The sequence below is a fragment of the Danio aesculapii genome, chromosome 5, assembly GCF_903798145.1.
Source record: "Danio aesculapii chromosome 5, fDanAes4.1, whole genome shotgun sequence".
Lineage (NCBI taxonomy): Eukaryota > Metazoa > Chordata > Actinopteri > Cypriniformes > Danionidae > Danio > Danio aesculapii.
This window is the reverse complement of record NC_079439.1, coordinates 45,197,914-45,214,106: the sequence shown is the minus strand read 5'-3', so window position 1 is coordinate 45,214,106 and position 16,193 is coordinate 45,197,914. Positions and strand designations below refer to the sequence as shown.

General features: G+C 35.7%; 1 protein-coding gene across 2 annotated transcripts in view; it reads left to right on the top strand.

Moving 5' to 3' along the window:
* The window catches only part of fras1 (Fraser extracellular matrix complex subunit 1), a 252,169-nt gene that overhangs the window by 208,799 nt on the left and 27,177 nt on the right, over positions 1–16,193 (top strand). For both annotated transcript variants that reach the window (XM_056458293.1, XM_056458292.1), the window contains 7 exons: positions 249–373; positions 6,402–6,542; positions 7,987–8,214; positions 11,851–11,964; positions 12,130–12,280; positions 12,995–13,154; positions 13,260–13,428. In XM_056458293.1, the coding sequence (XP_056314268.1) occupies positions 249–373; positions 6,402–6,542; positions 7,987–8,214; positions 11,851–11,964; positions 12,130–12,280; positions 12,995–13,154; positions 13,260–13,428 (1,088 nt within the window). The remainder of the gene's footprint in view (positions 1–248; positions 374–6,401; positions 6,543–7,986; positions 8,215–11,850; positions 11,965–12,129; positions 12,281–12,994; positions 13,155–13,259; positions 13,429–16,193) is intronic.

The window sequence follows — 16,193 nt, the reverse complement described above, 5'->3', positions numbered from 1 at the left end:
TGTCAGATAAGGTAGTTTCATGGGCGAAGAGCAGTTTTTATTTTCCGCTCTGTCCCTCTTGGTGTTTCATGGATTGCACTCAATGGGATTTCCGGAGCAGCGCATGTTTTATTCATCAATTTCAGTTGACCTGTGGGATATTTTAATGGTGGCAAGTGAGTTTACATTATTATTTCATACCTAGTGGAGTGTATTGTATGAAATGGTAGCCTGCCTGGAGAGTTGCACAAAATGTGATGTTGTTGCAGGAACACGGATCAGCTCGTTTACCCAGGCTGACCTGGCCTCTCGCAGCATTCAGTATGTGCACACCAGTGAAGAGGAGATTCACTCCGATGACTTCACCTTCACTGTATCTGATGGAGGAAACGAGGTGCGCGCACACACACAGAGATGCAGACACACATGGATACACACACACACTGTGGGGCACAAATGTCTAGGGCCATAGAAAATATGGGAGTAAAAATCAAGTTAATCCTCGAAATGAGAATAAAATTGGGGAACAAATGTCATTAATTTTAATATTATTAAAGACACTGATCATCTGAATATATAGCAGGTCAGACGGTTTCTGTGGATCAATGTTAAACCATGCTTTTTTGTTTTTTCTGAAAAAAAAAAAAAAATACTCACACAAAATTATATATAACTTGAGGTTACTAATGTACTAACTGTTTCTCTGTACTGGGTTGTGGCTGCAAGTGCATCCGCTGTGTAAAACATGTACCGGATAAGTACAAACGTCTTGTCGTCAATCCCAGTTGTAACAGCAACAAATAATAACTTGACTTCTAGTTGATCATTTAGAAAAGTTTCAAAAGGTAGATTTTTCTGATGAATCATCTGTTGAACTGCATCCCAATCATCACAAATACTGCAGAAGACCTATTGGAACCCACATGGACCCAAGATTCTCATAGAAATCAGTCTTAAGTTTGGTGAAGGAAAAATCATGGTTTGGGGTTACATTCAGTATGGGGGTATGCGAGAGATCTGCATAGTGGATGGCAACATCAATAGCCTGAGGTATCAAGACATTTGTGCTGCACATTACATTACAAACCACAGTTGAGGGCAAATTCTTCAGCAGCATAGCGCTCCTTCTCATACTTTAGCCTCCACGTCAAATTTTTGAAAGCAAAAAAAGGTCAAGGTGCTCCAGGATTGGCCAGCCCAGTCACCAGAGATGAACATTATTGAAGATGCCTGGTGTAAGATTCATTAAAGATGAAGCCAAAGAATCTTGATGAACTCTGGAAGTCCTGCAAGAACGTCGTCTTTGCCATTCCAGATGACTTTATTAATAGGTTATTTGAGTCATTGCAGAGATGTATGGATGCAGTCGTCTCATGGGAGTCATACACAATATTAATTCTTTTTCCCCTGCAGCATGATTTTATATTCTATACTGTACATTATTTCTGTTCAGTGAAAAGACTTTTGTTTATGTTAGACTTTACTGTCCTTATCAAATAATCAAAATCAAGGGATAATCATATTTTATTTTGGTAAAATAAGTGTAGTCTACAGGTCTTTGCCTTTTATATTAGCCACTTCTGATACCAAATGATCAACTAGAAGTCAAATTATTATTTGTTGTTCCTAAAACTTGGATAGGCGACAAGACCTTTGTCAGGCAGTGTAGGTGGTTTCTTTTTTATTTGGCGACCCCTGATAAATAAGGGACTAAGCTGAAGGAAAATGAATGAATGTTACTAACAAAAACTTAAACTAAAATGAGTACAATATAAGCTCATTTAAAATCAATAATTGCTTTGAGAGAATATAAATATAAAATAATACTGCCTGTTGCCTTTAAAGCAAAAGAGGCACATAAAGGTCACCACTTGGGATTCTAGATGCATTCCGAGTAGTTTTGTGATATCGAGCTTTAAATATTTAGCATTTCATATATAAAATTATAAGGGGGGTATAAAAACAGAAATGATAGTGGCATTCAATATAGACATTGCTCATTATTTAAAAAAAAACGAATTATCAATACATTGGAATAGAAGTGCACTATACAAACACTCACATGTCTTTCTCATTCAGCATCAATCCAAATGTTTATGCACAAATTTCACTCATAAACACTCATACACTACTTTTTTCACAAACAAAAACAAACAAACAAAAAAACACACTTCATGCCCATAACCAGCCTATTAAAATGGGGGGGTCCTTTTTTCTCAAAGAGTGTACCTTTTTCTCAGTCATTCGTCTAATTTTCTATCTAATTATGAGGTTTAAATACTGCATTTTAGTGAGATTTTAAGCACTAAATTTAGCTTGTCGGATGGTTATCATTACCACACTTTTTGATGCAACTAAATATTTCCTACATTTGTGCTTACCATACTATTTTATGTTTACAAAAATTTGTGTTTGTTTACAAATGTACATTATGTTATTACAGTTTTATAAAGGTAATGAGATTACAATTTTAAATAAAACATTTTGAACAAACCAATATGAAAAAATGTATTATCAACCATCATTAAAAAAAAAAAATAGGAATCTGTAAACTTGTTTTAAATTAAAAACTGTAGCCTATAGGCAAATAACAAACTAGCCAGCTCATTTCCTCAGTCAGAATTTGTCCATTTTAATAATAATTAATAATTAAATTTGTCTTAACCTTCTTTTATCGGTTAATTTTACAATTTATGATGGTATACTGTCAAAAATGGGAGCTCAACAAATGAGCTCAAATAGTGGCCAAATTCTGGACTTTGTCAGTAGGGAGTAGGCTTGTGCCGGTATTCGGTAATGCGATAAATCACGGTAATGAATATGCACGATATTGTTATCGCGGGCACTTCAAAATACCGTGAAAAATAATAGATCCGAATTTATATTCTTAGAACGCGCCTTAGCTTATTTTCCATCAACCGCTTGAAGAAACACTGCGTATATGCTGCGCAGAACTGATGCGCACTCTGATGTAAACAATCCCCACATGTAGAAGCCCTGTGTGCGCGCCGCCGCCGCTATAATCCTCACACGCAAGGGCGGACTTGCCATCTGGCAGACTGGGCACTTTCCCGGTGGGCCGACGTACTTTTTGGGCCGGGCTGATCATCGTCTTATGATTTGATAGGCCCATAAAAGGCTTAGCACCCTATTGTTTTTTTCTGCCTTATTGGTTGACGCTGCTGTGATCTGTGACTCTCTGAAAGTAGACGCTTTTTTTCCCGGACAGACAGACCGGGCCGGCCCATGTGACACTGTGCAGCCCATTGGCTCTTTTCGGTATTGACATTGGGCTGGCCCAATCACAAACTCCTATTTTGGACTCCGTGTGAGCGTGCGTCGTCTGTGTGTATTTGTCAAAATAGTCGAGAGTCAGAGAGAAGAAACGCAAGGGAGGCGCAGAGAAATCGCGGGAAATACACCGGCGTTTCATTTAGCGATTCTGAAAAGTTCTCTGTTCATTCTAGTACACGGCTAAAACGCAAATCACGTGACCACACACTCTCTGCCCAGAGCTGCAGCCACTAGTTCAGCGGGTAAGCATAAACCCCAGGTGAGAGTTCAGTGCATGTCAGACAGTTCATCTGCTGGATGGTCTCATCTCACTATAGTTGTTAAACGTGATATTGAATTCATCTTGTTGTCTCTATCTAACAACTCTTATGTCTTTTGAATCACTTGTTCTCAGTTAACTGTTTTGGCTGAGTGCAAAGATAAGCTAATATATTAATTTATGTAACCACATACACTGATTCTGCACATTGACTGATTGCTTACCTTTATCGTTTAAATTTAATGTACGTTATACTGTTATAATGGCCATTATTGGTTATTAAAACTGATATTCTGCAAAAGAGACAGGGTAAATCAAATATCAAAATGAAACAAATTTGACATATTATGTTTTCATTGTTTAGATAGTGAAACAGCAAGCAGGATGAGGTGAAAGGTTAAAATGTAACACTGTTCCCTTTGAAGATTTACCCATGCATTAGCAGGCAGTTTTTGTTATGTTTATTATTGAATATAGGCTGAGTGAATAGTGTATTGAATAAGCTAAATTGGCTGTAGTGTATGAGTGTGTGTGTGAATGAGTGTGTATGGGTGATTTCCAATATTGGGTTGTGGCTGGAAAAAGGCATCTGCTGCATAAAACATGCTGGAATAGTTGGCAGTTCATTCCACGATTGCTGATCGAAGACGGTTTCCCTTTGCACATTCACTTTGATATAATTGCTCAAGTTTACTTTTATATTGTGTATTGTTTTATTTATATTTATTTGTATTTAAATGTTTGAAGTACTTTTAGTTAATTAAAACGTTATTAAAGTTACTAAGTTGACGAAACTGAAGGTTTTTGTGTTTTTTTACCTGTTTCTCTAGTAAAATTACAATATCGTGATAATACCGTATACCGTGATAAAAGCTCAATCAATTAATCGCAGCATGAAAATGTGATACCGGCACATGCCTAGTAGGGAGTTGAGTTTTTCGAATCATCCGAACCTCCCCTGGCTACGGGCCTGCACTTCCTCCCACAACAATCTCAATTCTCTCTCTTGCCTTTTCATACTCTCGTCCCTTTCACCTCTGTACTTTCTATTATAAAAACACACACGCCCACACACACACTAATTAGGGCCGAAAGAGCTTGAATAAACACTGCCTAGAGAGTGCCTGAAGAGATTAACATACCGAAGCATTCAAGTTATCCCACAATGACCACTTCTCTCAGTTGGAAAACACTCTTCTGCCATTTTGAATGGGAAATGATTTCCAATTATACTCTGTGTTTGTATTGTGCTGCTCAATTTAAGAAGCATTTTATTTTGTCAATGGCACACTAGATCATATGGCAGTCCACTTTTGACTGACACTGACACCTAGTGGCATGGATGCGAAAGTCATTCATTCATATTCTTTTCGGCCTAGTCCCTTTATTAATCTGGGGTCTCCACAGCGGAATGAACCGCCAACTTATCCAGCATATGTTTTATGCAGCGGATGCCCTTCCAGCCGCAACCCAGTACTAGGAAGGGACACAAAAATGATCATTTCTTATAATTATTATTATTTCAGAAACACTTCAGACACAGTAATCCAAATGTGAAATAAAACGAGTAGATTTTATTTGTTTTGAGACTCTCAGCTCTGTGTAAAATAAAATAAAGCAGCTTTTATTAGACTATTGGAATTATTGAAGTCTTCATATATTGCTTATGTTTTAATCATGTATTAAATCATGTTGGTTCTGAAGGTCTCGTGAGGAAATAGTTTTGTATCTATAGTTAGTCTTCTAAGGAATATCCAGATTATTCCTTTAATCTGAAAGTTAGCTTACAATAGTAATAAAATAGATCCATACAAAGAAATAAGAGAAATAAGGGGGATAAGTTAAAAGTTCAGGAAAAAACAACAGCACAATTTTGTCAAATTTATGTTGTTGGCTTCAACCTAGCCAAAATGATGACAAGAAATGAAATGAAAATGTTGATATGAATGCAAAGGTTTTAACAGAGTGTTAAATGTAAGTGTAGCAAAGTTCGTTGTTAAGGGAAGAAGAAGACAGGGTCGGCGATTCAGGTAAGCAATAGATTTTTATTTTTCTTTAAGTGAGTGCACAACACCCGTAGTGTGTGTGCTCTCTCCCTCTTCTCCCGGCTGCTCCTTCTGTTCTCCTTAAGAAGGTTGTCTCTCCGGCCCAATCACTAGAATAAACAGGTGTTATTTATTATTTCTGATTGGCCTGCTGATTAGCCGCCGGGCTCCAAGCCTGCTCTCCCCCCTCATTGGGTGTTCGATCATGCTTACCTCTCCACAGTAAGATTGATTGAAGTTTGAATTGAATTGAATATTTGTTTGACATATTTTAGACAAACTGTACAAAAATACAAGTATCCCATACATTTTGAAATAAAACCATTGAGGATCAAAACACAATAAAGCCCTGGGCTTGTTTCTATTGTGGTCCTTGCTGAAAAAAAAAAGTATGGCTGCAAAATACAGTTAATACATAAATCAAACAGTTCCTCCATATTTTAAAACAGGAACATTATTCACAATACAATGACATATGAAAAAACATCATCATCTACCATGCAAACTAATCTTCATCTTATCTTTGTCACATAGATTTAAAAAAACATTCTTCATTTATTTATAAATGAATTATCTGTATTAAAAAATACTTTGTCTGACTTTAATGTACACTTTTTACTTCACTGCAGCTGTCGGTGGTCTAAATCCAATTCTCTTTATGGTTTCTGTTTCTCTGCACTTATCTCTGATTTGATAATGCCATAAATTTAATTAGCAGGAAATTTGATTGTGTACTGCAGAACAATTGAGCTCATATCTAGATTGAATTACAGAGTGCTGTGTGTGTTTAATTATTTCATTAGCGTTGTGCTGCTGTCTTCCAGGTCTCGCAGACATTCTTCATCACCATCCGGCCGGTGGACGATGCTCTGCCTGTGTTGCAGGTGCCAGGCATGAGGGTGCAGGAGGGCGTGAGGAAGACCATCACTGAGTTTGAGCTCAAGGCCACTGATGCTGACACTGAGGTACAAATTTAGCATAGACTGTGCTTGCAATTGTGCTGTGCTTAAAATGTATTTACATTAAAATACGATTATGTAAAGTTTAAATGCTGTGTGTTATTTATTTATTTATTAGAGCTGCATGATTAATGTTACTGTAAGGCAATTTTGTGTAAACGTAAAAATGCAGAAAAGAGATTGCACTCCGTGTGGAAGTGGAGAGTGGAATTGCAGAGTTTTGCCTGGAGCATTAGTTTTGTTTAGTTTAATCATTTTTTTTGTCAAAAAAAACAATGGAGTTGGTCAAATATTACTGCAAAAGCTTTTTTTTTCAGTATAATCAAAGCAGTGTTAAGTCTTTTGAAGAGACACTAAAAAGTTGTTTGACGAAGAGATTTAATTGAGCCATTTATTCCTTAAAAAAAAAACAATGACTTTGATCTCTTTATCATTATTTAAAATGATTTTTAAATAATGACACTTTAATGACAAATAAAATGTTTACCACTGTAGTATAAAGAAAAAAAAGAAAAAAAAGGTAAAGGTAAAAAAAAAAATATATATATATATGTGTATATGTGTATATATATATATATATATATATATATATATATATATATATATATATATATATATATATATATATATATATATATACATATATATACATATATATATATATATATATATATATATATATATATATATATATATATATATATATATATATATATATATATATATATATACATATACATATACATATATATATATATATATATATATATATATATATATATATATATATATATACACATATTATCTGTTTTAATCGTTCATATACTTTGAAAATGTAATATGTCAGTGTCGGTAGCCTTGGGCCGACATGTAGTGCCATTGCATTCTGACCTTTCACAGTCCCGTCTTCTCTGTCTCTCTCTTTCTAAAACATACTGTCCAATTATAATAAAGGCTAAAATGTCAAAAAGATTTATAAAAATAGCCAAAATATATTAAACTGAATTTTTGCCATCAAATACTTCAGTTTTCAGTGTCATATCGTCCTTCAGAAACAATTCTAATCATGTGCTGATATATTCTCGAGAATCATGTATTTCCTATAACAGGCGCACTGCTTAGTATTTTTGTGGAAATCTTGATATATTTTTCTTCAATGAATAGAAAGATAAATAAAACATTGCTGGCAGAAGCGTCTTTAATGCTGTAGACAAGATTAGAAGCAATCATGTCATACTAATGTGGGAAGTGAGTGAAAGGCGGATGGAAATGGAAAACATTTTTAGCGGAGGTGAAATTACTGTCGCCCTGCTTGACATATGCTGAGTCTTTTACACCTGACATCTGTCGCACTAAACCTCATTTACTACTTTAGCAGATATTTCATTTTATTTCACACCTGTTTGACTTTCTCTCTCACTCTCTCTCTTTTTCTCCAATTGCCTGTTAGGAGGACTCTGTCACGTTCACCATCGTTCAGGCTCCTCGTCATGGGACCATCGAGCGCACCAGTAACGGTCAGCATTATCGTCAGACAAACACCTTCACTATGGATGACGTCTATCAGAACCGCATCAGTTACAACCATGACGGCAGCAACTCCCTCAAAGACCGATTCACCTTCACTGTCGGTGACGGCACCAACATGTTCTTCATCATCGATGAGGGTGGAAAAGAGGTTGGTTTGACTTTCTTCATGTAACCCCTTGTATTTTTTAATTATCATTTTATACTGTAAAGTACGTCAATATAAACTATAATTTTAAATTGTTACAATATTTCACACTATTAGCAATCAATCAAATAAATGCCGCCTTGGTAAGCAGTGAAATCTTGCAAAAACATTAACAAAAACTTTTAAATAGTTGAAAAATACATGTATGTAATTGACTGATATTATACATGTGGTCAGTTGTCATTTCCTTTCCATCAGCTTAGTCCTTTTATTAAACAGGGGTCGCCACAGCAAAATGCAACTTATCCACAATATGTTTTACTCAGCGGATGCCCAACTGCAACCCAGTACTGGGAAACACCCATATACACTCATTCTCTCACACACACACACACACACACACACACACACACACACACACACACACACACACACACACACACACACATATTCACCTATAGCACATGTCTTTGGACTGTGGGGGAAACCAGAACACCTGGAGGAAACCCACGCAAACATGGGGAGAACATGCAAACTCCACACAGACATGTAAATTTACCCAGCAGGGACTCAAACTTCAACCTTCTTGTTGTGAGGCAACAGTGCTAACCACTAAGCCACCGTGCCGCCCCTGTTGTTGGCAGTGTTTCATTAATAAATGGGCATACGTTCTATTTAATATAGTAACAATTTAAAGAGATGATTTAAAGAGACTGAGCTGCTCTGAAACACCTAGGGGATTTTTAATGATATCAGATGACCTCAGATTAACATGTCATCTGAAGGACTGTGCCTTTTTAAAGTGTAGTTGCCCCGTCATTGTACTGCAGCATTAGAACCCATGCAGAGTGCAGGACGAGTGCCCCCTGCTGACATCACTTACATGTTTTTTAATAAAAACTTCAACCATATTTGTTTAGCATTGGAGAGGAACCACGTGAGAGCTGCAAGGTGATCTTCTTGTGGGAGTTGTTTGTGTTTTATCTCTCTCTCGCTCTGTAGTAATGATGCTGTGAATTCAGCTTTGAAAAAAAAGAATAGATAAAATTATGTTAGGGCTGCAGGGTGGTGCAGTGGGTAGCACGTTCGCCTCACAGCAAGAAGGTCGCTGGTTCGAGCCTTGGCTGGGTCAGTTGGCATTTTTGTGTAGGTTTCCTCCGGGTGCTCCGGTTTCCCCTACAAGTCCAAAAACATGTGGCACAGGTGAATTGGGTAGGCTAAATTGTCCATAGTGTATGTGTGTGAATGAGTGTGTACGGGTGTTTCCCAGTGATGGGTTGCAGCTGGAAGGGCATCTGCTGCGTAAAACATGTGCTGGATAAGTTGGCGGCTCATTCTGCTGTGGCGACCTCAGATTAATAAAGGGACTAAGCCGAAAAGAAAATGAATGAATGAAAATGGTGTTAGTATAAGTTTTTTATAATGAATAATATTTGTATTATTACTATGAAATATGTTAAAATTGAAAATTATATTTTAAATTGTCCTTAAATTCTCAGTATTATAATATTTTACAATAATTTTGATGAAATGTTTCTCGATATCACAAAGTCCACATCTGCAACAGTCACATCGCAAGATATGCAATGATGAGTCTGAATTAGAGTTGACCAGGAGCTATATTATTTTATTCATCAATTGTATTTAACTACTGTTTTTAAACAGAATTTATGCAAAAAATAAGTTTTTCTTTTTGTCTTGTTTCTAGTCCAAATATCTACATTTCTAAGCGAAAACAAGATTATTTTGACATGGCCAACTGGACCATAATTTAGCTTGTTTTAAGAAAAAACTCTTCGTTTAGACAAATTCGCACAACTTTCTTAATTTCTGAGGGTAAAAACAGTGAAAGTGAAAGAATTTTTAGATAATTGCAGTAGAAACCAGACCAAGCAAAGTAAGAAAATAATTTTTTGCATTGTGATTATTCAATTTCTGTAACTGAACACTGTTAGATTCCCCAGAAAACCATCTTGTGAAACGGTGATCATATCGCAATAGTTATCAGACTTTTCCAATATCATGCAGGCCTAAAATAAACCCATCATTGGTAGGCACAAGAAACGTAAGAGTGAAAACAAATAGCAATGCATGCATCCAAAGTAGTTTTAAACCCTTTTTCAGTAATATATGCGCAAAACCTGTTTGCTTTTCACTTTTTTTTTTTTTTTTTTTTTAAGTTTATTAAAAGAAAATAAATGACCATATTTTTCATCTATTGAGTCCATTTGTTAAACGTAGCCATTTAGTCAGCATGTCAGCTCTCAGTCTCTCTCCCTCTATCATAATAACTCTATCCATCAGCAGTGGTGTTTTCCTCTGGCTGCGTCAGCTGCCTGTCAGGCATTCAGGGAGGTAAATGGTCTCCCAGTGGGCATTGAAAAAGGACCACCTCATCTTGTCATAAGATGAAAAAAAACAGCCCTGTGACAGTGTTTAATGGTGTCTGGGACACCATTATTCAGCACTTTAGATGGCCTGAGCTTATATTACAATTAAAATAGGTTTGATCTGATATTCAATGGATATTAAAGTGAGCATTGAAGGTAAATGCTTTTTATTGAAATACTTGAAATCCTATTTGTTTCAGCCAGGCAGAATTTCTTTTTTTTTCAACAATTCAACAATTACTATACAGAATTATGTACAAGAGAAATTTCAGAATACAGGAATTGTTACAAAACCTGAATGCTATACAATACCAAGTAAATGAAAGAAAATGATAGAACAGAGCAATAGAAAAAAAGAAGAAAAAATAATGATAGATGAACAAAAACATCAGAGGAAGGAACAATATAATTTTGGCCTTGCATAGTTACATTGGATGTAACCATACTGAAATATATTATATATCTATTTTAATTATCACAGTCCAACAATCCTTATCATTTACTCCATAAAATACCCCCTTTATGAAATTTTTATTTGTAAGGATTTCCATCTTCCCAATTTCTATTGCAATTACTTTCCATTTCAACCCAGGCTCATTCTGAAAACGTACCTCTATATACATTTCCAGAGAGCGCCAAATATGTCCCAGGAGGTACGTTTTTTGCAGGTTTTGTTTTCGTTAACGTACCAGAGGCTGCTGTGTATGCTTAATCTCAAAATTCTCACGTGAGTGCCACTGTCGACTGACTGACTGAATGTCTGACTAAATAATCGACTAACCCACCCTCCTCCTTTCCTAAACCCAACCAAAAGTGTTTTAATAGGTGTTTTAAAAAGCAGAGATTGACCCGCCCACCTACTTCATTTTTTGGCTTCTGTTATTGTCTTGCGCGCTTTCTGGAACCGTTCTTCACCAGACTCGAACCTCGTCATCATGGTCAACTCCTCTTTGTGTCTCAAGTCTGCCGACATTCATTTCGAGCTACTGGACAAACTGGTAACAGTGGGAAAGCCATCTATACGGAGGTAAACGGTGAGATGGTAAGCGTGAAAAGCAACAGCATCATACCATCCCACAGCGGTTGTTTTAAAAACAAAATACAACCATACGTACTTCTGGCTACATTATTTGCGATTTCCAGAAATGTATACGGGGTGTGTTTCCTCAATGAGCCTATGTTGTTCCATTCTTTTAGACTTTCAGATTTTCGTTGTGTTGAAATGTCTAAAAATGATCGTTTGTTTCAGGTTGTCACCGCTGCTCCTCAAAAGTTTAAAATTGACATTTTACCTGTTGATGACGGGACCCCTCGTATTGTTACCAACCTGGGCCTGCAGTGGCTGGAGTACATGGAAAATAAGGTCACTTCAGTAACACTGTTTTGTATTTATTATCACAGAAATGTTCATTTTGCAATCACAAACAGTACACATCTGCCTCCTACAGCCTATTTTATTAGGATTTTGCCGTTTAATTCACTTAAACCAAAGTATTGAATAATGTTTTGCTGTGAAATGGAATTCTAGGCCACTAATCTGATCTCCAAGAAGGAGCTCTTCACTATCGATCCGGACACCGATGATGGACAGCTGACTTATGAAATCACTACAGAAGCTAAGCACGGCTACCTGGAGAGTAAACTCAATCCTGGCAAACCTATCACCTCTTTCACACAAGGTATTACTGACACCATTACTGAATAGTCAAAAGCTCTAGTAGATAATCATAGTCAGAGAGAGACGTCCTCTGTTTAATCGGCAGCAAAGTAGATGTCTCCCAAAACATGTGTTGATGCCTTTCTTCATATTGATTGCTGAGCATTTTTCTAGAATTAAATGTTTGAGAATGAATTGGCACTCTTAATCTGCAATTCGTTTGGTACAAAGGTTTAAAAAAGTAACTTTTTCACCTCAGAATGTCATTTCAATCATATAAGACCTTTATAACATCAATATGTTTTTAATAAAATCCTGTCCCTCCATTGACAGCCTATTCATAATAAATGAAACTGTAAATGAATCAAGAAGTTTAATCTAAGAAGTTCAAAGCCTTCTGAAGAGACACGATCATTTGATATGACAAAGAGATTTAATTTAGCCATTTATTCAGAAAGGAACAGTGATTTTGATCTCTTTTTGAATGTTGAGAAGTGTCTAATGTTTACATGAGCCTCTACAGTTAACGGATTTTCAATGGCAGCACAGTCTCAGAATTGATTAAACATCTTCATTTGTGCTTCTTTTGGGTTTGGATTGACAAGTAATCAAACTCTGTAATTGCATGCAAGCTGACAAGCTTCAGTCCTATTGTGTACGCTTGTCATTACATACTAAATACAGTATATCCCCATCACATTCTTCTGAATCTCACTTACTTTTCTCTGTCTGGTAGCTGACATAAACCTTGGCCTTATCCGATACGTTCTGAGCGAGGACAATGTTCAGGAGACCATGGACAACTTCAAGTTCCTTGTAAAGGACAGCAAACCTAACATCGTCAGTGACAATGTGTTCCACATCCAGTGGTCTCTGATCAGCTTTGAACACAAGAGGTGCGTCTGCCTCCAGTTTTTTTTTTGACTAGATGAATCATCCAACCTGTTTACTTCATGAATTAATGACATTGTTCTCAATTATGTATTTTCTTGCATCTGCAGTTATAACGTGAGTGAGAAAGATGGAACAGTGGCAGTCACAGTGAGGAGGACTGGTAATCTGAATCAGTATGCTATTGTGCTGTGTCGAACTGAGCAGGGCACTGCCACCTCCACCTCCAGCATGGGCTCTCGGGCCGGACAGCAGGACTATGTTGAGTATGCCGGACAGGTGTGTTTTAGTGCTATTGCTTGAATACTCAATAGCATTTTAGCCTTTTAAGACTTGCCATTGAACAACTCCATCATGGTATATCTTAGTAGTTTAACATGCTGTGCTGTCAAATGCCATATATCAATAAAATCCATACATTCCTAATTTGAAGACTATGTACAGGTACTGTACCAAAAAATTAGAATATCGATGGAAAATCCATTTATTTCACTAATTTGTTTCAAAAAGTGAAACTTGTGTGTTATATTAGTTAACTAGCCTTCATTTGTTTCAATTTGAATAGGGATGCACCGTTATGGATTTTTGGGCCAATATCGATAACCGATAACTCTTAAGATTTGGAGGCCGATAGCCAGTGTATTATAGCCGATAAATATAAATATTTCAACATTTTATATATTATACAGTAAACAACTGATTTTATTTTAAAAACTTCATAAAACTTTGAACTGATCTTATGAACTGAAAAGCCTACTCAAAGGAAAAAAGCTATAATTTCTAAATTGCGAGGCGATAATATAGACCTATATTCACAATTTCAGATAAATCAGCACGCTCAAAATAAATTATTTCCTTTTCTTTGCATAGCAAATTAACATACAACTTGACTCTTGCATAAAAGTAATAGGTTAAATAACAAAACGAGATTAAATTAACGAACAAGTAACATAAATATATTTTAAATAAAATGAAAATGAAAGAACTCAGAACTGAAACCAGCTCAAATGTTCTTGAATTAAACGTGTTACAGTATTGTACATATGTACAAATATGTAATGTCCAAAAAAGCGGTTAAATAGGTTTTTTGACAGTTCAGAGCCACCATAAAAGCGAAAAGCTCAATACAGATTGTATTACTTTAGAAAATGCAGCATTAATTTGTCTCATTTAGTGTTTTAGATTGTTTTGAACACGTTCGAAGGACTTTGAAGGAATAAACAATGTGAGGAAAGCTCTGTTATAGTGCACTGAACAAGTCTGAACAAGTTTGACCCACACATGCATGAGGCAGGCAGTTCTGTATAATTAAGTAATCTATCGGCTTAAAGATATCTGCATAATTTTGACATCGGACCGCTAACGATAACATTAAAATAGCATTTATCGGCCGATACCGATATGGCTGCCGATATATTGTGCATCCCTAAATTTAAATAATTATGGGTTATAGATGAAAAAATCCCAAATTCTGTATTTCACAAAATTAGAATATTTCATGTCACCAATAAAAAAGGATCTTAAACGCATGCTGGCCTTCTGAAAAGTTTGTTAATGTACTGTATTATGTCCTCAGTACTTTTTTTGGCCCCCTTTTGGACTAATTACAGCATCAAGGCACTGTGGCATGGAGGCGATCAGCCTTTGACACAGTTTGAGTGTTATGGTTCCCCAAGTTGCTTTGATTTCAGCTCATCCTCATTTCAGGTTCTTGATGCTATGACACTAGCCTTGGTCACCCTTGCTTGACAATCCTCTCAAGGCTGCGGTCATACTTGTGCACCTTTTCCAGCCACATTTTTCCCTTCCTCTTAACACTCTATTAATATACCTAGATACTGCACTCTGTGAGCATCTAGTTTCTTTTGCAATTGCCTTTTGCGATTTTATTTCTCCTTATGGAGGGTTCCAATGATGGTCTTCTGCACAACCATCAAGTCAGCAGTTTCACCATAATTCTGAAACCTACTAAACCAGATTAGCAATTTCTAGGCTTTGCATTAATTAGCGGACTAGATTGAGACACAAGGAGCATACAATGTTGAACTTTGTCATGGTATTCTAATTTTGTGAAAAACTGGATTTGGGTTTTTTCATCTTTAATCCATAATCATTAAAATTAAAACAAATGAAAGCTTGTAATATTACACTTTGTGTGTAGTAAACTAATAAAACTCACAAGTTTCACTTTATGAAACAAATTATTAAAATAAATAAATTTTTTCTTCTATAATAAATTTTTTGGCACATATCTGTATGCAATGAATCCATATTACCTAGTTAAATAGCATAAAAGTGCAATAAACCACAAAAAAGAGAAAATAGTTTTGTTTTTTTTTACATATTTTACCATCTACAGAAATAACACAAATGTCAACCTTAAACTTGTCAGTATAAAAACATGCATAAAACACTTCGAAACTATATACAATTGATTTGGACTAATTATATCAATTTGTTTGTGAGATACACTTAGTTTTATAAACAGTGTGTCATGAGAAAACTGAGAACAGTGGTTTTAAGAACAATTTTAATTTGCAAATCAACAAAAAATTACGAAAATTCTTAATTAGGTAATAAACTATTAAAAAAATTACACTACTTCATAATTTATTACAATGTATTTATGTAGTGGGGCATTGAGTGGTGATTGTGAATGCATTTTCATTTGTGGGGTAAAAAAGAGAACATTCTACTTTTAAGAGCGATGTTGACTGAAATAAACATATAAATGAATAAATAAATAAATAAATGAATAAAGACCATGTCATTTAGTTTTGTGTAAAAAAAATTTTGCGTGAGACAACAGTTGTATAATAAGCCATATTTTCTGTAATGCACTGGGAGCTTTCTCAGATATTGGGGAGCTAGGCTTTTCGGGGATTTGAAAGTAATCAATGGGATTTAATAATGTATACAATATTAGCATTCAATCTGCTGCAATTTGAGCCAGCTGAAGTTTATTTATTAGGCCTACAGGGCAACTATTTAGTAACGCATTACAATAATCTAGCCACAAATTCAAAAACGCATTTCTGTATTCA